At 37.6% G+C, this 22,661-nt stretch overlaps 1 protein-coding gene across 1 annotated transcript in view; it reads left to right on the plus strand.

Annotated features, from left to right (window-relative positions):
- The window catches only part of MRPL48 (mitochondrial ribosomal protein L48), a 47,137-nt gene extending 26,283 nt beyond the window's left edge, over nt 1-20,854 (plus strand). Inside the window, exons 5-8 of the mRNA XM_039848022.1 lie at nt 8,084-8,253; nt 17,495-17,597; nt 19,449-19,538; nt 20,548-20,854. Coding sequence (XP_039703956.1) covers nt 8,084-8,253; nt 17,495-17,597; nt 19,449-19,538; nt 20,548-20,622 — 438 coding nt within the window. The 3' untranslated portion in view covers nt 20,623-20,854. The remainder of the gene's footprint in view (nt 1-8,083; nt 8,254-17,494; nt 17,598-19,448; nt 19,539-20,547) is intronic.
- Nucleotides 20,855-22,661: the final 1,807 nt, after the last annotated feature.

Genomic DNA, 22,661 nt, shown 5'->3' on the forward strand with positions numbered 1-22,661 from the left:
CCTCCTTCCAAAGGTTCTATACTTAGTCTTATAACTCCTGAACCTTGGGAAGGAAAAGGCACATCTATCTCATTTCAGCTTTACTTGTCAATACTGGTTTTACCTCTTTTTCTCTTAAATGGCCTGATTTGTTCCCATCGCTCCATCCTATGTCCTTGTCTTTGTTGCTTCTCTGAGGAGTGAATAAAAGAAGAGATGAAAACCAAGCTTCTTTTTGGGTGGCAACAGGGGATGACAGCAAACCATGGGATTCCAGGTCTCTCAAAGCACAGACCCAACCTCTTTCTCAGTGATTTCCTTTTTGCACCCTAAGCTTCATGCTCATTTCTCATATACCCATGGTATCTCAGGTCTCTGTACTTTTGTGCATGCTCCTTCCCCTTTATGGGAGGATACCTTTCTTTTTTTTTTTTCTCTCATCTGTAAGTCCCATCTTGACTCATGGCAGTGAGGGATCACATTTCAGAGCATATCTCCAGACCTAGCACTGTGTCTCAATGTGTAGATCTTATTATTCTCTCATGGGCCCTGCATCATTCTTTTGAATTTAAAAGGCTTCAAATTGTTGGGAGTTGTTTTTATTTGGTAGAAATAAAAATAATATAGTCCTTCATATTTGTATAGTGCTAGGTCATTTCTCCTAAGACCACTTACTTACTTTCCCTCAGCTGTTGTCCTGCCTCTAGTCTTGGGGGTAACAGCAGCCCAAGAATCAATTGCCAAGAGGAAGATGTGGGAGGATGCAGTGGAGGCCACATAAATTGCTGTCAGTTTGTAGTTGTTATATGTTCCATCTTCTAGGCCCTGGGGCAAGAGAATAAGGTGTATCTTTTGTAAATTAGGCAATTTACTTCCTCTTTGTAGAATGGCCCCTAGGAATCAAGATTCCTTTTCTCTTGGAAACTTAATGCTATTTTTACTGTCGACATACTCTCTGCTATTTCTGACACCTATTTATTTTGTTGTAGCTCCCATAGATAGATTAGCTCTGTGAGGAGACAGTGGCATCATTTGTGGAAAAAATCAGCAGCATAGAATCACTTTGTGGTGACAGTCCTAGCTTCCAGAGAATAGAAGATTGGTTTTGCCAGTCCAGTGACTATGTGGCTAGACATAGATTATAGGACTGGCTTAGGAATAGTTGTTTTAAACTAGCATCTATGTTTTCCCTCAAGTCTACCTCTTGTAACTCATTGGAAAGAAAAACCGTCATTGAGCATCTACTATGTGCCAGACACTGCTGAACACAGATGATGCTCAGATGAATAGAACACAATCTCCTCCTACAAAAAGTGTACAGTGGACTAGGAAAAATAGTGCTCAAAAGTGTACTAAATATACATGGTAAGTGCTTTACTAGGAGATTTAACTAAATATCAGATAAAGAAGCAATTCTCCCTGCAAGGGTCACTGAAGGTGTTATGGAGTTCAACTCAACAAACATTTATTAATTGCCACCTATATTCTTACACTGAATATGTAAAGTGAACTGACACTCCTTTAGGAGTATCCAGTTGCTTACATTGTCAACACTGGGCTGTAAAGAACATAAAAGAGTTTTCCAGACTTTTTCAGGCACAGAGTGACTCCGGTAAAGACCTGAATCTTAGCCTGTGCCATTAGAGCACCCTGGTCCCCAGCCCACCGGAGTTTCATCCTGCCTTGCCTGTTCTGCTAAATTACAACAATGTCAGAGTTTTAGAGGGATTCATATTTGATATAATAATAATGATCCCTATCCATTTTCAGAGTGCTTTTACATCCATTATCTCAGTGCCTTTCACACCATATGCCCATGGAACACTGGCAATCTGAAAGCTGAACCCCTCCTTAAGTTTAATAATGCAGTCTTCCACATTTTAGAAAGACATTAAGTTAATGGGTAGAATTTTCTAAAGTTCAGGTTTTTCTCTCATCGGTTTTACTTGGTGAAAATAGTTACAGAGAAACTCAGATATGTTTTCATATTTTTTGAGATGCAGAGAGCTCCATTTATATAATGTAACCATATTTTCTGCTAGTAAAATTGTTCTTGTATGTGGTTAAAGTATGATGATGAATATTCCATGTTGTTTCACAAAGAGAAACATAATTTCTTAGGCTCTCTACAACCAACAAATTTGAAAGCCATGCCTTTTGATTCATCAACTATCTTGCAAGGTAGACAGGGTAGAAAGGGAAACTGAGGAATATAAATGATTTCTCTATGACCATATGGCTAGTAAATTACAGTACCAGAACCAGAATTCAGTTCAGTTCAACTAACATTTAATATTGCTGGGCTCTAGGAATAGAGAAATGAATGAGTCATATAACACCTCCTTATATGAATTGAGATAGTGGTTTGGCTGCCATAATAGAGAGATCCACTTAATCAAGGGGCTTAAGTAAGATAGAAGCTTATTTCTCTCTCACTTAAAAGCAGATATCCAGCTTTCAGTTTTCCCATTCTTATCACACTGCTCATATCTCATAGTCTGAGGTGGCAGCTCCTTCTTCAGCCATCATGTCCACATTCCATCCAGCAGGAAGGGGAAAGGGAAAGCAGTGTGTATGAACTTATATCCCATTGGCCAGAACTTAGTCACATAACAATACCAAGCTGCAAGATTGGTTGGGAAATGTAGTTTATCATGAATAGTCATACGCCCAGCTAAAATCCAACAGTTCTGCTATTAAAGAAAAAAAGAAGGAATAGATATTGAGAAAATTGTCAGGCTTTGCACACTTTCCTGCAAAGGGAAAGACAGAGTTAAAGAGAAAGACAGAGTTAAAGAGAAATGTTTGGAATTAAGCAGACCGGAGTTAAAGATTTAGCTCTGATGCTTCCTAGTTGTTTGCCCTAGGATATGTTAATTAACTTTTCCGAGACACAGTTTCCTTGGTTTAAATAGGGAATAATACTTCCTAGTGTTATTGTGAGGAGTAAGTTAAATAAGAAAATTTAAGTACTTAGCACAATGTCTGAAATATAGAGCCCATAAGTGGTGGCGTTGATGATGATGATGATGATAGCATCAGTCCTTCTTTTTATAATCCCATAGCACTCTATTTTTGTCCCTCAAAACATGCATCTCTTTGTCATTATTTGTTCTGTACATGCCTTTCCTAATAGATTGTAAGCTTCAGCAAGCAGACACTATGGTTATATTATTTACTATCATATCCCTAATGCTAACTAAACCTGGTCTGGCTCATTACTAGTGGTCAGTAAATATTTGTCAAATAAATGAATACACATGATAAGTAAAAGTGGTGTATTGGGGGTTTTGCTATAAGAACACAAAGGAGTAGTACCTAACTTAACTGTAAGAATCAGGGAAGGCTTCCTGGAAGAGCCTGAGTTGAGTCTTAATGAGTAGGAGTTGCTCACATTAAGGGTGTGGGGGAGATTCAAATGCTTTGCAGGGAGAGGAAACATTCTGCAAAGGTGGGGAGACATTGATCCTGGAGATGCAATGGGGAAACTCTTAGTAGTTTGTTAATCTTGGAGTCTCAAATGGGCACTAGGGGATGAGAGAAAATGACACCTGAAAACTAAGCAGGCCTGGATCAACCTTTTTTAAAGATACCATTTATTGAGTAACTACTATATACCCTCATGTGTTTCTGTTCATTGCCCTTTCAGCTGCACCTACCTGAGGTGGTTGTTCTTGGGTTCCCCTTATGGACTTAATCAGCATGGTGCAGCAGAGTGGTTTGTGTTGTACTTGCCATGGGAGGTGGGCTGCTCTTTATGATTAACTTGAGAGGATCTGGCGTTTCTTGTGTCTTTTCTCTCTCTCTCTGAACTATAAGGTCCTTGAAACCTGGAACTGTGTTTTCTATTCCTTTGGTGTCTTTCCTTGGAGCGGTTGAATTAGCACTTTGCATACAGCAGGTGCTTAGTAAGTGCTTCATTCTGTAAAGCATACCAATAGGATACAAGGAGCATGCTTACTCCCAATTTATAGTAATAATAATGTCTTATCAGTGTACATTATTCAATCTTTTAAAAAGATACCATTCATTGAGTAACCATTATATACTAGACACTATAACTACTATGTGCCAGGCTTTAAAAACATTATTTCATTTTATATTAGTACAAATGGTATATTTTATTTAATCCTCAGATATCCTATGGTTATTAAAGACTGTTCGAGGGATCTAATAAGATACTAGAGAGATTAAATGACTTGCCCAAATGGCTAGTAATTTTCAGGGCCAATATGTGAACTGAAGATTGTCAGAATCCATCTAATATCTATGCTATTTCCATTTCATATAAATTCACTATTTTGAGCTTCACAAGAACCTTAGGTGTTACATACAAATGAAGAAACTGACAACTAGAGAGGTCATTGAATGTCATGTAGTGACTAAGCAGACAGGATTTGAGTCTAGATTTTCTTTGGCTTCCATCTAAGTCTAATGCTCTGTATGCAGCACCAGGCTTTGCCTCTTTGTCACCCCAGTTAAGGCCAGGCCTTCTGACTGGTGTATATCTCTTGAGTATGCCACATTGAGTTATAAACATAATCACTTGACTTCTATGCACCATACAGCTCATTATGGACTGTTGAGAGTACCATTACCAAATCATTCAAGACTCCAGGTATAAATTTTTAAATTTTCAGTGCTTTAAGCATATCAGGCTTTTCATGTGAGGATTAAGATAATACAGTTTCTTCCCAACTTTCCCACTCTGGAGAATGCCACCAACAGTGATAGGCAGAAACTACTCACAGAAGCTAGAGAAGAGAGCCTAGGCTGCTAGACATAAAATGGTTACCTTTGCCATTTCCTTACTATTGTAACCTTAAACAAGTCATTTTCCCTTTTTGGGCCTCAACTTCCCCCTTGTGTAAAATTAGGGAGGAAGGAAGGAGAGACTAAGTTATCCTTTCAGCTATGGCAGCCTATGATTCTAATGTGACTCCTTTCTCTATCTGCTCTTTCCCAGCAGTTCCCCAGTAACCTTGGGCAGGTAATATGCGCTCAGAGGACCTTGGTTTTCTGTCTGTTAAATAGGAGTAATAATGTGGACATTTCTGTACAAAAATGGCTTAGTAATTTATCCTTTGGCCCATTTTGAGATCATAGTGCAATCCTACAGGGATCTAAGAAGGGCCACTGTGGATTATCCCACGGTGAATCCAGGTCAGTCACAGAAGTGCCAAAGATTGATGGAAAACAGTAATCCATCTTCCCTGCCACCTTTCTCCTAGCCTCCCTTCCTTTCCTGCCTAGTTCTCTTCCATGCGCAGTCAGGGTAGCCTCTCCCAAACGCAGCTCTAGTCATGTACATCCCTTGCACAGATACCTTTAATAACTCTCCATGGCAGTTGTAAAGGCCTGAACTCAGGCAGTTGTAATAGAAAGGAAGGAAAAGGTGTGAGAAAGATTATCTTGTATGTTAAAATTATAGGAACTGGTGACTGATATGTGCAGGCAAGCTCTTGCTGGTTATCCTGTGCCCCGGCTCAGAACTGAAATATAATATCACAATGGGCTCCAAATGGTGTGGATTGCTCCAGGCATATCTAGGCTAACATGGAAAAGCAAGCGAGATGCCAAGAGGGATACTGGATCAGTTTTCTTTTTTCGTTTCCCTAAAGTGACACCTTTGAAAAGCACTGGCATTTTCTCTGGTTAAGAAAAGCCTCCTAAAGGTTTCAGAGAAGCTCCTCCCCTCTCTGCTGGAAAGTTTTAGCCGCTCCCCATTGCATTCTGATGTTAGCATTCTTCACAGCTCTGACTGCAGTGATGACTATCATGATGAAAAGTCTGGGTCACTGCATTTGGTCACAGGTGTGGCAGGTTCTGAAGGAGAGAGAGTCAAGCCCTTGCTCCTTGATAGTTGGTCTCTAAAGGATGGTGTCTCACTCATAGCAAAGTCTAGGATCCTGGGGTGGATACCACTGTTAAGAACTTTAGGAATGCAGAGGATACGCTGGAAAAATCCCTGCACTGGGAGTCAGAAGGTTTTAGTTCCTAAGATCTGTTCTATTTGGCTGTATGACTCTGGAGGACTTATTTAATCTCTCTGGGCTTCATCTCCTTCCTCTACAAAGATGAAGAAGTGGGATAAAATCACCTCTAAATGCTGTCCTGTTCTAAAATTCTAAAATAGTAATTTATTGTATGTATTCTCTGCCAGCCCTTGTGCTAGATATGAGGAATATAAAATGAAAATAGTATTAAAAGTTAATATTTATAAGTGTTTAAATATGTGCCACAGATTGTATTAACCACTTTACATACAGTGTTTTCTTCAGTTCTTGGAACACCCTTGTGAGATTAGGCTTGTCATCAACATTACTGGCCTTAGTCTTCCCCTTGCTTCCCTAGGTTGGGTTTCTCCTCTCTTAGATTGACCTGGAGAGCAGGTCCATATGATCCAGCAATCCCTCTACTGCGTATTTACCCCGAAGACTTGAAAACCCATATCCAAAAAGATATTTGCACACCGATGTTCATAGCAGCATTATTCACAGTGGCCAGGACATGGAAGCAACCAAAGTGTCCTACAATAGATGATTGGCTAAAGAAGTTGTGGTACATATATACAATGGAATATTACTCAGCCATAAGAAGAGATGAAATACTGCCATTTGTGACAACGTGGATGGACCTCCAGATAATCATGCTAAGCGAAATAAGCCAGACAGAAAAAGTTGAAAATCACATGATATCACTCATATGTGGGATATAAATCTTAAAGCAACAAATGAGCAGGACAAACAAACAGAGACTCATGGACATGTACTATAGGCTAGTGGTTTTATAAGTCAGAATAGTGGTTACCAGTTTGAGGGGGGCAGGAAAATTTTCGGGTGTTGGTACTGGTTTATTTCTTGTTCAGGATACTAATTATATAGGTGAAAATTCATTGAGCTGTGTACCTATGCATTTTTCAGTATGAATATTATATTGCAATAAAGATTTTACTAAAATTTTTTAATATAGATTTTAATATTCTAATTTTGAATTGATAAAATATTCGCATTATTAAACACTGAAAAATATAGAAGGGAAATAGTTAAAAAGTCTTCTTTCCACCTCTATGCCCCAGCCATTCAGTTCCCTCATAGGCAGCCAGTGAAAAAGCACTGGATATACAAGCAAATAAATATGTATGAAATCACACACACACACACACACACACACACACACACACGTATTCTTTTTATATGTATGACAATATTCTGAACACATTAGTCTACAGTTTGCTTTTATCTTTTATTTTAAAAATCTTTCTATATCAGTACATAAAGAAGTTCTTTATTTCTTCTTATAGCTGTATAATGTGCTATTGTATGGTTGTTTCATGATTTATTTAACAAGTCCCCTTATTGATGGGGATTTAGGTTTGATTATTTCCAGCTGATACTTTCTTGATCCTGATCTATGTTGTTTTGAATATCTATTTTCCCAGGCCTCATTTTAACTTTTTAGCAGCAGCTTGCACAAGTTGATATGAAGTAAAGCAAGACTTTACATGAAAAGGAAAAGTAGGAAAAAAATATTTTTTTCTACCTCTCAATTCTTAAAAGGAAGACTGTCTAAATAATTGCAGAATTTTAAAGTTGGGAGGGCTGGAAGAGAACTAACACTGAGTGTCCTTGCAATTGATTTAAGTTCTGATAAAGCTAAGGATTCATTCAGAAAAATGTGCATATATGTAAAATTTTACATATAAATGTTGGGTTTGACAGACCCGTTGAAATTTCTCGGTGAGTTCTAGATTAAGAATCTGTTATTTAGCATAACTCCATCAATTTAAAAATTGATAAATAGAGGGCCAGAGATGGGAGGTGAGTCTTAAAACAAGTTAATGGCAAAAGACAGTCAAGTCATTTTTATTCATGTTAAAGCAATGCCAGCAATAATCCCTCTTCTTTCATTGGCTGATGTCACAGCCCAGACTGGCAAGGGCAGCTGCTGGTTCCTTTCCAGGAGAACGTCATTTTTTAGGTATGGTAACATGAGAGAAAATAGTAAACAAATTTATATGAAAGATTGACTTTTTAGTATCGAGATGGTATGATTAGAATTTCTTGTACAATATTTTGATTTTTCTTCTTTGTTTTCTGTTCAGCTCAAGAAGAAGAAGGGAAAAGTGGAAGTCAGACCCATTAATTTGGGGACAGATTATGAATATGGGGTTTTAAATGTTCACCTGACTGCATACGACATGGCCCTGGCAGAGAGTTATGCCCAATATATTCACAACCTCTGCAACCATCTCTCTATTAAAGTCGAGGAAAGGTATGGAATGTTCTTGGTGTGGGTAGCATGCTCTGCTTTGTTGTTATTAAATGAAGTTTGGAGATATAATATACATGTAGTAAAATCTACCCTTTTAAGGTATATATTTTGCCGCAATCTAAATATAGAATAGTTCTATTAACCTCAAAATTTCCCCAGTACTCAAGTATAGTCAGTCTCCTTCCTTTTTCCTCTCAAGTCCCTGGCAACTACCAAATGATTTTCTGTCTCTGTTGTTTAAAGTTCTCTAGAACATCATGTAAGCAGAATCATACAGTATGTAGCTATTGTGTCAGGCCTCTCACTTAACATAATGTGTTTAAGATTTATCCATGTTTTTGCAAGTATTTTATTATTGAGCAGTATTCCATTAAGTGGTGGACCTTAATTGGCTTATCTATTCGCCAGTTGATGTACATTTGGATTGTTTGCAGTTTGCTAGTAATTATGAATAAGGCCGCCATAAGCACTCTCATACAGTTTTTGTGGGTCATATGTCTTCTTTTTTCCCAAATACCTAAGACTAGGATTTTGGGTTGTATGGTGAATATATTTAACTTTATAAGAAACCGCGAAACTGTTTTCCAAAATGGCTGCACCATTTTGTATTCCCACTAGTGACATATGAGAGATCCAGTAACTCCTTATCCTAGTCACCACTTAGTATTGTGAACTTTTTAAAAGCTATTCTGATAGATATATAGTGGTATCTCATAGTGGTTTCAATTTTCATTTCCCTAATAAAGATGTAGAGCATCTTTTTATGTACTTATTTGCCTTCTTTATATGTTCATTGGTAATATGTCCAAATCTTTTTTTCAAGTCAAACAGAAAGAATTTTACTTTTATTAGCAGACATTTTCTCCCCTTTTTATTTTTTTATTTGTTTATTTTTAAAATATTTATTTTTTAAACTTTGTTATGGTGACATTGGTTAACGAAATCCAGTAAGTTTCAGCTGTACACTTTAACAGTAAGGCATATATATATTTACATTGTGTGTTTACCTCTCTTAGTTAGATTTCTTTCTGTCACCACTTAGTTTACCCCTTTAACCATCTACCTACCTCCTCCCCCTACCTCTGGTAACCACTAGCTTATAGTCCATGTCCATGAGTCTCTGTTTGTCCTGCTCATTTGTTGCTTTTAGGTTTATATCCCACATATGAGTGATATCACGTGATTTTCAACTTTTTCTGTCTGGCTTATTTCGCTTAGCATGATTATCTGGAGGTCCATCCACGTTGTCACAAATGGCAGTATTTCATCTCTTCTTATGGCTGAGTAATATTCCATTGTATATATGTACCACAACTTCTTTAGCCAATCATCTATTGTAGGACACTTTGGTTGCTTCCATGTCCTGGCCACTGTGACTAATGCTGCTATGAACATCGGTGTGCAAATATCTTTTTGGATATGGGTTTTCAAGTCTTCGGGGTAAATACCCAGTAGAGGGATTGCTGGATCATATGGCAGATCAATTCTAAATTTTTTGAGGAACTTCCATACTGTTTTCTATAGTGCCTGTACCAATTTGCAGTCCCACCAGCAGTGTGACCAGCAGTACGAGGGTTCCTTTTTTCCACATCCTCTCCAACATTTGTTATTACTTGTCCTGTCAATTCTGGCTATTCTAACAGGTGTGAGGTGATATCTCATTGTGGTTTTGATTTGCATTTCCTTAATAGCTGGTGATATAGAGCATCTTCTCAAATATTTGTTGACCATTTGCCAAACCTTTTATCTATTAAAAAAATTTTTTTTAATTACTGAGTTATGCAAGTTTTTTAAATCTATTTTTGGATACCAGTTCTTTTTCAGTATCTGTTTTGCAAATAATTTCACCCTGTATGACTTATCTTATTATCTTCTTTTCTGAATCTTTTGGAGAGCAGAAGTTTAAGTTTGATGAAGTTCAATTTATCAATTTTTTTTATTGTTCATGCTTTTAATGTCTTTGTCTAACCCAAGATCACAACGATATTCTCCTGTGTTTTCTTCTAGAATTTCTACAGTTTTAAGTTTTACATTTAGGTCTGTGATCCATTTTGAGTTATATCTGTATATGGTATGAAATATAGGTCAAAGTTATTTTTTTATGTAGCTATCCTTTTGTTAAAAAGATTTTCTTTCTCCATTGAATTTTCTTAACACCTTTACAAAGTCAATTAACCATGTATGTGTAAGTCTATTTCTATATTCCATTCTGTTACATTGATCTAATATATCTATGCTTATACCAATACCACACTACCTTGATTACTGTAGCCTGCTTCCTGAAACTATAAATTTGTTCTTTTTCAAAATTATTTTGGTTAGTTTAGGTCCTTTAGTTTTTCATAAAATATTTAGAATTAGTTTGTTGATTCCTACAGAAAGGAGCCTGATAGAATTTGGTTCGGTTTGTGTTGACTCTGTAGGTCAATTTGAGGAGAACTGACATTTTATCTATTTTAATTCCTCTGATACATTAACGGTATATCTTCCCATTTATTTAGGTATTCCTTGTCTGCTCTGCTTTTCATTTACCCTTTGGTTTTGTTAGAAAACTGTAGAGGAGAAGAAATAACATTTACTAACTACTTACTCCAGGCGAGGCACTTTACATATCTTATCTCAGTGTTTCAGAAAGTGTGGGATGCCCTATGGTTTGCCTTAAATTACATTAAATCACATGGTGAGAAATTTCATCATCTCTTTTTAATTCTCATTCAACCTAATTATGTCAAGGAGTAATTCTTAGTGTTGTATGTCCTTAACACTATTCTAGCACTTCCTAATCTTTATTACAGAGAGGGGACCTCTGGCTCTGCCTTCGGCTAGCACTAATATCTAGCTAGAATTTTATAACATTATTGTTTTCATTGTATTTATTTTTAACTTACCTTCTATTTATGACAGCTAATACTAGTTTTTCATTTACAGTAGTAATATAAAGCCAGGCTTGTTGAGATATAATTTATATTCAGTAAAAATTCACCTTTTTAGTAAACAATTTCTATGAGTTTTGACAAATGCACACAATAAATACCATCATAATCAAGATATAGAACATTTTGATCATCCCGAGAAGTTTCCCCCTGCGTTTGTAGTCAGTACTTCCCCCACACCCAGTCCCTGGCTACTGCTGATCTATTTTCTGTCCCAATAGTTTTGCCTTTTCCAGAATGGCACGTAAGTGGAATCATACAGTATTTTTTCTTGTGAGTGTGGCTTCTTTCACTTAGGATAATGTATTTGAGATTCATCCATGTTGTTGCTAGTATGTTCCTTTTTGTTGCTGATTAACATTTAATTGAATGGATGTATGTTTGTTTATCCATTCACCAGTCGAAGGGCATTTGTGTTGCTTTTAGTTTTTGGCAGTTATGAATATAACCACTATAAACACATACAGATTTTTGTGAGAACATAAAGTTTTCATTTCTCTAGGAATGTGATTGCTGGGTCAAATGGTAAGTGTAGTGTATGTTTAAATTTATAAGAAACTGTCAAACTATTTTCCAAAATGGCTGTACCATTTTCTTTCTCAATTAATGTAATTTTCAGTTGATTTAAAGAAAAATATTTAACAAATAATAGTTTGGGTGATTTGCCATTGCAACAAGGTAATACATGACACAATATGTGGATGTGACAAAAAATTATACTTTCTTACTCACTAGATAAATATTAGTATATTCCCATCGTACAGATGAGGAAACCAAAACTCAGAATGGCCAAAAGTCACATAACTAGTAAGTTGCTTGGATTTAACCTAGTTCTGCCTGACTCCAGTATTTTTAATTATATAGAGTCTTATTTTAAGTCCTTAAACCAAATTTGAACTTTTGAACCTTTTAACTTAGAGTACAACTGTGCTAAATGTGCTATTTGGAAGACTAGATAATAAGGTATGATTTTAGCTCTCACAGCTGATAGTACTTCAATTGTTTTAGGCTTAAATATGTGCTTTATCTTTTTATGATGCCCCAGAGACTTGGTTGCTCTTATAGCACTTGACACACACCTCTATCATGTCGCTTTGTGCTTGGGGCTGTAATGATCTATTCATGTGTCAGCTCCCCTTCCCCACCAACTAGATGGGGATCATGTTCTTCTTTATTTTGTCAGCACCTAGCACAGGGCCTGCCTGCCACATGGGAGACATTAAGCTATTGTTGAAAGAATGACAGGTTCTTGAATGTGACTATACAATCCAGTTGTGTAATATATATTTTCTAAAGTTTAATGACTGTGCTATTAATTAATTAATTAAAAATGATTGATTGAGACTCTTCTTGATATGTGGTAGGCATTGTACTGCTAGACATTCTGACTGGAGGATACTAAGGTGAATGTCCCTGATTTCAGGGAGTGTGTATATGTGTATGTGCACACATAGACAGGAATAATTACAATGTATTACGGAAGATGGTAAGTGAAAAATAAAGTACAATGAAATGAAATGAAATCCTACCATTTGCAATGACATGGATGGACCTAGAAGTTATTATGCCGAGTGAAATAAGTCAGAGAAAGATAAATACCATATGATTTCACTTATATGCGGTATCTAAGGAACAAAAAGAACAAACTAATCAAAAACAGATACAAATATAGTGGACAATTTGGTGACGGACAGAGGAGAAGGGGTTCGGGGGGTTGGGAGAATGGGATGAAGGGTTAAAGAAGTACAAATTACTAGTTGATATTTGGGGATGGGGAGCATGGCAGAAGGAATGCAGTTAGCATTAATATGATGGCTAGGTGGAGGGTCAGGGGAGGAAGGGAGCAACTGAGGGGATCATTCTATGAACTATATAGATGTCTAACCAATGTACTATATACTTGAAACTAATTTAAATAAATAAATATGAAAAAATTTAAAAAGACAGTACAATGTCAGTTCAAGGAGGCAGAGTAGTATAATAATTTAGAGCAATGTATTTCAAAGTACCAATCCAAGAAGTTATTAAAAGCTTATGCCAAAATGAGCATTAATGCTTTTCTTTCTTCATCAAGGTCTTGCTATTGAAAAAAAAATGTTGGCTGAATTTAATAGTGTGTTTAGTGACTGTTGTATGTTCTTACTTTATCCTGGACTAATAAGCAGTTTGCTTACCAGCAGCTTGTCTTTGGACTACACTCTGAATAACAGAGTGCAAGCTCTGGAATCAAACTGCATGATTTAAATTCTAGTCCTACCAGTTATTGGCAATATGACCTTGGGAAATTCTGAGCCTCGGTTTCCTCATATGTGTAATGGGGATGTTAATTTTCTTATTTCTTTGAGTTCTGAAAATTAGATAATATAGTATATGATAGCACTTAGCAGAGAGACTGGCACATCACAACACTCTGTAAATAATTAATAAAGAGATTTTTTTCAGCTGGCAGGGATTAGGGATTCTCAGCTGTTCTGGTGGCCAAGAGGCATTAAATGTCATTTATAGAATGTTATCATATCTACAGTGGATCAACTCCCTGGAAAAGTGTTTATATTTTCAGGAGGACTTTTTAAAAGGTGTGGTTTTTTAAAACCAGGCTGTGAAAAGCTCTGGCTGCATTTGAGTAAAGGCAGGAAGGCAGTAGCATTTGTTGAGCAACTACTATCAGCCAGCCACTCCACTAAGTTTTATTTTGTCTGTTTGTTTTTTATATAATGTTACTTAATTCAAACAAATACTTTGCACATAGTGAATCAAAGCTCAGTTCTGGAGCCAGACCACTGGGTTTTTTTTAACTCGTGCTCTGCTGCATTCTTATTGCATGACTTAACCCAATAAACAGTTGGGCAGTTTACTTAACCTCTTTGTATCTTAGTTCCCTTTGTGAAATGGGGTTAATAAAAGTACCTACCTAAAAAGACTATAGTATAAATTAAGGGAGTTAATATATTTAAAGTGCTTATAACAGTTCCCAGCAACTCTTGGCTGTGATTATTATATTTAAAGCTTGCCTGTAGTCATACACCTAATGAATAGCAGAGTCTGGATTTGAGCCTACTTTTTTTTTTTTCTTCAAATTCTCAATTCCTCTCAACTGGTTCTCAACAGAGCTTTCAGTATGATCTTTGTAGAATGGAAATATGATCATGTCACTCCCATGCTTAAAATCCTTCCATGGCTTCTCATTCCTTTAGGATCAAAACTAAAGTTCCTCACATGGCTTCCTAGATATCCTATGGCTTGAGCTTGCCTTTCTTACCTTAACTCATACTTCTGTCTTCCTCTCCAATTACACTGGCTTTGTTTTTGTCACTTTCTACCTCATGACCTTTGCATACACTCTCTAGAGTTTATACAACTCTTTCCTTTTGACCTGACACCTATTTTTTCCTTAGGTTTCTTCTTAAGTGTCATTTCTTCAGAGAAACTCATTAAGTTAGATCCTCATTTTATTTATTTAGTAGAAGTGCAGATTATGTAATTTCCCTTCCATAGCAGTCATTCTTTACCCTTGTAATTACTTGACTTGTATTGGTCTTCCTTATTAGATTCTAAGATCTATAAGGCAAGGATTATTTCTGTCTTCATCAGCAGTCTAACCCTAAGTAAGACCTTGCCTAGTACCTGACACTTTGTGGATACTGAATAAATATTCATTGGCTTGGACTGAGTTCCAGTAGACAGAGACATTACTCCTAGTACAGCAGAATGAATGCTGTGCTGCTTTTTGCCTCTTTCCTGGCTCTTTGCTCCAAATAGCACAGAGCATAAAGAGATGTTTGTTTTCAGCAACTCATTTCTCTGCATTGATTGAGATTTTTAGACTATTGTATTCTCACCACCCAGCTTTTCAGAGATGAAATGATTTTTCTTTTCTTCTGATTTTCAGTAAATCGTGATCCATTTTTCCTCTGGGAGTGGGGCGTAGGACTCTGACCTTGAGATGGAATGGGGTAGGGGAACAGTGTGCTGGCTTTTGTTCTATAAATGGTCTGCATTGCTGCAGCTGCAACTCACCCAGAGAAGAAGAGGCCTCTCATGCAGGTCCCTTAATTTGCCTGCTTTTCTTGCTGAGCTATTGCTTGGAGAGATGGAAATCATATTCATCTAGGAGAAGCTTCCAAGCCTAAAGCTGATGTAGCCCTTGTACTCTGTAGAAAGTAAAAGCATCATTCAGCATCACTCTCTGTAAGGTAACTTTTTTTTAAAGTCCACTTATGTTGTTTAAAGTAGAGTTATAACTTGTATGTAGTAGAGTCCACAGTAGACTCTAAGTTCCCTAGCACCTGAGCAGGATCCCTTCTGTCCTTTCCCAGGCAGTAGTCCGAAAAGGTATCATTATTTTGTCATGTTAGGTTGACTATTGAAATTCAGTTATTTCATTTCTTCCCTTATGTTTTTACTATGTGAACATCCAATTAATGTTTATTGTAGAAAATTTGGAAAGTATAGAAAAGTATAGACACTAAAGGAAAATACTCAATGGCCTATTCTACTTTGAAATGACCAGAGTTCCCAGTATTTGTAAAACTATGTCTGATTTTTCTATTGGCTCTCTTTGAGAGCCTCTCATGCCTCCTCACCTTTGTAAGTAACTGCTGCACTTTTTTGGAATGCCCTCCAGGCAAACTCCTTTTTGTTCATTCTTTACATCTTAGTAAAGCACTCCTTCACCTATGGAGCCCTCCCTGAGCCCCGCTTCTTTCCCTCTTGTCTCTATAATATTTAGTTCATACCTATTATTGTCTTTATCTTACTGTAATGAAGATGTTTGTTTACTTACCTGTCTCTCCAAAACATGCTTAGTTAGTTCCTTTAAAGCATAGGCTGCATATTGCCCACTAGAGTGCCTAGGACAGACAGGCTCTCAGTAAAAGCTTATCAAGTGAATGAATAAATAACCAAATCAGTGAAATCTTGCTAAAGTAAGTGTTGAAGAACAAAATGTATGCTCAATGGCAAGAATGGACAACTACTTTAGTCGTATCTGCAGAATGTCAAAAAGGAAAAATAGCATTTACAGTGCTTTTACATACTTCTTTTACTTGCTCTTGAATTTTGAGAGGCCATCAGAGATTTTGCTGAAAAGTGGGAGGGAATGTTATATAAGGAGGTTCCCTGGAAGAGTTTGCAATACCTAGCATTTACTCACCGTTTGTAAGAGCAAGTGAACGGGCATTTGTAGGCATAGTATGCCAGGCAACAACCCAATGAACTAGGTAATACTATCTTAATTTTATAGCTGAAGAATGAGATTCCAAAAGATGAATTAATTTGTCCAAGGTCAAACAGGTTATAAGTGATTGAGCCAACATTTAAATCCAGGGCTGACTGTCATGTCTCTAATCCGTTTTCCCACTATAGCAGTCCATCTGTAGAGGGCCATGCCCCTTGCTATTAATTAATAAAACTTTGTGTGGCATGAAAATTCAGGAATTCTATTATTATTATTCCATTTATATTGTTTGATTAACTTTTTGATAAGAAGAACACAACACTAAGCCATATTTCTGTGTAGCCATCAGTCCTATCTCATCACCACATTCGATCCTCACAGTAACCTATTGATGAAGGCCTAGATTGTAATCCTCTTTCTATATGAAGGAACCGAGGCCCAGAGGGGGAATTGACTTGCCTTAGTAAGTATTGTTAATAAGTGGCAGGGCCAAGATTTGACCCAAGTCCAGTGTTCTTTTTACCAAAGCATGTAGATCTGCTGAAGCTGATTATAGTAAGCATAGACTCTACAACAGTGATTCTCAACCTGGGGACATTTAACAATGTCTGGAGATAATTCTGATTGTCACCACTTGGGGGGAACTACTGGTATCTGGTGGGTAGAGGTTAGGGATGCCGAGGCCAGTTCCCCACAACAAAGAATTATCTGGTCTAAAATGTCAGTAGTGCTGTGGCTGAGAAATCCTGCTCTACAACGGTTGGGTTTCAGGCCTAATTTGTCCAGAAGAGGGGAATATCTGAAGTTAACCTCCAAAGCATAATTAGTGATGAGCCTGATTCTTTTAGAATTGGGTATTCTTTTAGTTGCAGCAAATACTTATTAACCATCAGGTTTTATTCAGTGTTATATTAGGCAAGATTAGGTATGCAGAAAGGCATTAGACAGGTCTATCCCCTCAGGGAGTTTAGAGACTTCTAGAGGAGTTTTAAGAGCATGTGGTTACTTTGCTGTGGCTGCAGATAACAGCCTTAGATCCCTGGAGCTCTCCCTCACTAAGGGACCACCCTGACTGCAGTGTTGCTGCTGGCTTAAGAGAACCCTCCCTAGAGCTGTCTCTTCCTTCCCACAGTTATGCGATGCCCACCAAAACCATGGAGGTGTTGCGGCTGCAGGACCAAGGCAGCAAAATGGTCCTGGATTCAGTTCTTACCACCCATGAACGAGTGGTTCAGGTAGGCACTCTAGGAGAAACTTGAAATGTATCTGCCTCTCCTGCTTCTTCTCTCTGTCCATTTTCCTCCTTTTACCATGCTCATTTCTTTCTCTTGCCTGCCCCTTGGATGTTCTCCAAGTTTCTGTTCTTGATCCCTCCACTTCTCCTTATGTAATAATACCTTCCCTCTATACATTCTCATTCATTTCCCTGGCCTCAGTGACTTCATTATACCCCGATAACTCCCAGATATTTATCTCCAGTCCTGATCTCTTGGTTGAGCTTCAAACCTGATATCCAGTTGTCTACTGGACTTCTCCACTGAGGTGTTCCACACTCAGTGTTTACATAATTGTAGAGGGATTGATGTTCCTCTTTTTCTGTAATGTTCCCCATCTTTAAGCCTAATGCTCGACCCTTCTTTGCTCTCTGATAGCCATTCATTCACCAAATTTTATAGCTTCCACTCTAAAAATCTTTCAGATCCATCAACTTTACCCTCATACAGATGTGATCATGTCATTTTCCTGCTTAAAACCCCACAGTGGTTTCCCTTTAGCTCTAGCAGTGGTTCTGTCTTTTCACTGCAGAGACAGATGGCTGACAACCATTACCACTGTGAGTGCCCAGAGCTATTAAAAATTCTCACTTAATATCACCCTCTTTTTTATAACACCTTTATTGAGTTTTATTCATATGCAATACAATTTACCCACTTAAAATGTTAATTAAATGGGCTTTAGTAATCCACAGAGCATGCAACCATCATCACAACCAGTATTAGAACATTTTCATCACCCCCAAAAGAAACTTTGTACCCAATAGCAATCACTCACTCCTCTTTCCCTATCCCTTCAACTCCTTGCAGCCACTAATCTACTGCTTGCCTCTATTGTTTTACCTCTTTTGGACATTTCATTTAAAGGCACTTGTACAATATATGGCCTTTGATGTCTGGCTTCTTTTGCTTAGCATAATGTTTTCAAGGTTCATCCATGCTGTATAATGTATTAGTACTTCATTCCTTTTTATAGCCAAATAATATTTCAATGTTTGGACATCACCCCTTTCTGATCCACTTAAGAAACTTATCAGCAAGGTAATGAGAGGAATGTTAAAGTAGTAACACCTTAAATCTGTTAATTTTTAAAATAATTAAAGTACTTAAATCTTTGGTTCTTTAAATATTATCAGGAATAAATTGAGATACATCTTATGACAAATCTATTTTGCCACTGAGGCCCATAAAATATAGTTTGAACTCTTCAGATTAGCATCTAAGGGCCTTCATGATTCTCCTGCTTTTCCTCTTTATACCCCATTCATTCCAACCACACAACCTAGTTTAATTCCTTAATACTGTGCTATGCCCCCACATTTTACTGAATATTGTTTCCTCTGCCTTGAAAACTCCCACCACTACTGTTGAATTCTCCCAGGTTACTCCTGATTTTCTTTAAGACTCTGCCCAGATATTACCTCTTTTGGAAGCTATCTTTGATCTCCTCTGATCAAGTTATGTAGGTATTTCACCAATGTTTCTGCAGCCCCTTTCATGCTCTTCTACCACAGATCTGATTCACCTCAGCACAGGGTCTGACACCGGTCTGGTCCTGGTCTGTGTGGGTTAATCTGAGTTGAATCAAAAGGTCATACTGGACTTGATAACCAATTTGGTCCAGTTATGACATCCATTGCCTACAGGAGCAGATATTGGCCATGACCATCTCAGCAAGCAGACACTTTGGCAGATAGCAAGAGAAATCCAGTAAAGGCTGGGCTCCAAGGACCCTCACATTTGAGCTCGTGCCATGTTTCCCCAATCACCTAGCTTTCAGTGCCTCTTAGAGTATCTTCTTTCCTTTTTCAGATCAGCGGTTTGAGTGCTACATTTGCAGAGATTTTCTTGGAAATAATCCAAAGCAATCTTCCTGAAGGAGTCAAACTGTCAGTGAAGGAGGTAGGTGCTAGTTTTAGAAGAGGCCCCCTGGTGGCCCACCTGTACTCAAAATATAGTCGAGAGAATCTAGACTGCCTGGCTTTAGAAACAGTAAAGAAATGTGGATAATTTAGTCCAGATCATAATCAGGAAATGTGTTCAAGCTGGTATTACTGTGATCATTATTTTGGCTCTTCAGGGATGATGCTTTATGAACCACAAGCTGAACTCCATCACAGCATCCTGATGTTAGGTGTGAGCCTATTCCACCCCAGAATTCCCTCCCTTCAGGCAGTTGTGTAGCAGAAGGAACATGGTTTAAGATCACATACAGTATAACTAATCAGAACATAAACAGGAAAATGTACATTAGAGAGAAGGTTCCTGGATCTTCAAGGCTTGACTGGAGCTTGACTGAATATATTTGGTAAAAAATGCCATCCATTCAGAAGGAAGTTTGGCATGGAAAACTTGGACTACATTAGGAACCTTAGCCTAAATACTGAATATTTGGGTCCTGTTGCCAAGGTGATCCTTATGACACAAGATACAGATCATCTTAACTGATACTATATGCTTCATTTAGCTCCCTTGTCCTGAGTCTTGTTAAGCTTGTTAAGCCTCTGCTTGTTATTTGGGTTTCACATAGGTCTGTATACAAGCAAAAATGTGCTTGTCATGCTGACTTGAAATATTTCAGTCCCAATGTCTGTTATTTCCTATTGTAATGGAAAATTTTGGCATTCTCCCTCTTTTAAGTGTTTCTTTTGTGATACTTATAGCATTCTGACATTAGTTCTTTATAAGTCTGTCTTCTCTTACCAGACTGTAAGTTCGTTTAAGGCAGGGAGGAAGTCCAATTCAGCTTTGAATCTTTGGTACCTAATACAAGTCTGATACAGAGTACTCAGTAAAAGTTAGTTGAATCCGATTCATTCTCTATGGAGCTGGCTTATGGATCCTTTTTGATGCTGTGCATATGTGAGTAACTGAAAGCTCTGTAGTAATTCCCATGTTTTTTTCTTCCCAGCACACTGAAGAAGACTTCAAGGGAAGGTTCAAAGCTCGGCCAGAGCTGGAAGAACTGTTGGCCAAGTTGAACTAGTTCATTGTAGACTCTTTCGTGCCAGCATTGGTGATATTGAGTGCCAAGAGAAAGAGCTTCCTGGGTAGTCAAAGTTAAGCAGGAGACTCTGACCCTTAGATATCTTAAATACTCATCCCCATAGCCAGGAATGCCTTGTCTCCTTTGTGGAAGCGTGTTTACCAATTGTCACTACTTTCCTCTGAGCCAACCCCAGGTATCCTCCATTTAATAAAAATATGCTGGTAATGGGCGTTGTTTCTTTTTAGAACTTATTTATTGAGGTGAAATTCACATACCACAAAACTAACCATTTTAAAGTGAACAATTCAGTGGTATTTAATACATTTACAATGTTGTACAACCACCTCTGTCTAGTTTCAAAAGCTCATTGCCTGCTTTTGTAAATAAAGGTTTACTGGACCAGAGCTCATTCATTTACATATTGTCTATGGCTGCTTTCACACTACAATGGAAGAGTTGAGTAGCTGTGACAGAGACTGTAAGCTAAACATTTATGTGGCCTTTTATAAACAGTTTGTCAAACCCTGATCTAAGTCATTGGTCTTCAAATTTAAGCATGCATCGGGATCACCTGGAGGGCTTTTTAAAATACAAATTACTAACCACTGATATATTATGAAAATATAGAATTCTAAACATTTTAAAGACTTTAAATAGAAATTTTAAACTTTCAAAATAAAAAACTACAAAAAAGAAAAAAAACACACAAATTGCTAGACTCCACTGCCCAATTTTTTGATTTAGATTTTGAGGGCCCAGAATCTGCAGTTTTTACAAGTTTCTACGTGATGCTGATAATACTGCTGGTCTAGGGTTACCTTTTTGACACCCACTAGTCTAAGTAACCCCTAATGTTTTTCCTATTCTGAGCATTAGGACATTCATACTTTTGTATGTAATAGCTATCACTTATTGAACTAGACCCTGTGCTAGGTACTGCATTAGCTCTAAAACTCACACCAGTTTTTTAGGGTGTATATGAGTGTGAATGTGTATGGTATCTGTGTGTGTGAAAATGTGTGTGATTGCATGTGAGTATTTGAGAGCGTGTGAGTACATTTATTGAGTCCTTGTGAGTACATTTATTGAGTCCTTGTTATGCTATAAACTTTATACAGATTATCCTTGAGGTTAATGGTATTATCGCAGTTTTACAATGGAGAAACTGAGGTTTAGAGAGATGAGGTGACTTCCTAGGGTCACACAACTAATGGTGACAGACCCTGTACCCCACTGCTTCTGTGGGATATCTCTACGTAGAGGTTTGTGGGAACTCAGAGCATTCTTAGTATTCCATGTACTTTCTGAAACTCATCAGTTTCAGTCCTTAAGTTATTTAAGTTTCTTTTGCCTTGGTCTCCAAAGGCAACAAGAGGAAACTCAGATTTTCTCCCAGGGTCTAACACTAAGGGAGGGCTGTCAAGATAGCAGGTGCCCTTAGTTCAAATGCTGCTCTGAATTTAAATTGAAGGTTCAGCAGGCCAGGACTTCTAAGTGAATCCCACTGGGTACATGGGCAGAGTTTTCCAGGTGAGGACTGATATTTTGGTTGTAGAATTGCTCATTGCTGAATCTCCTTCGGGGAGGATAAAAGAGCAGCAGCTAATGGATGAATGTAAAGTTGGGAGATGTGTAGTGACATGAAGATAAAAAGGTGAATAAATACATGTATACACACATACACACACCACCCCATGTAGTTCCATGGAAACCAAATGAGAAGTGGTGGTAACTTATGAACCAGAGAACACAACCACCTAAAAGAGAAATCATTATTCAGCTCTAGCAAATTGTTGTCAAGTAGGAATATAAGCTCCATGTTGACAGCTTCTCTATTTTTCAAAAGCAGAATATCTGTATTTTATGTTAAATGTACTTTTTAAATGTCAAGCCAACATTGTGTTTGTTGGGTTAGGGGTATGCTGAGGTCAGACTCTGCATCTGTTAATTCAACAGATTCTGGCATAAGAGAGGCACATGTTTTGTCTTCTCATTTGCTTTTTTCCTTCCATTAGACTGAATAAAACACCCATAAC

This window comes from Pteropus medius, unplaced genomic scaffold, assembly GCF_902729225.1.
Source record: "Pteropus medius unplaced genomic scaffold, Ma_sr-lr_union100, whole genome shotgun sequence".
NCBI lineage: Eukaryota > Metazoa > Chordata > Mammalia > Chiroptera > Pteropodidae > Pteropus > Pteropus medius.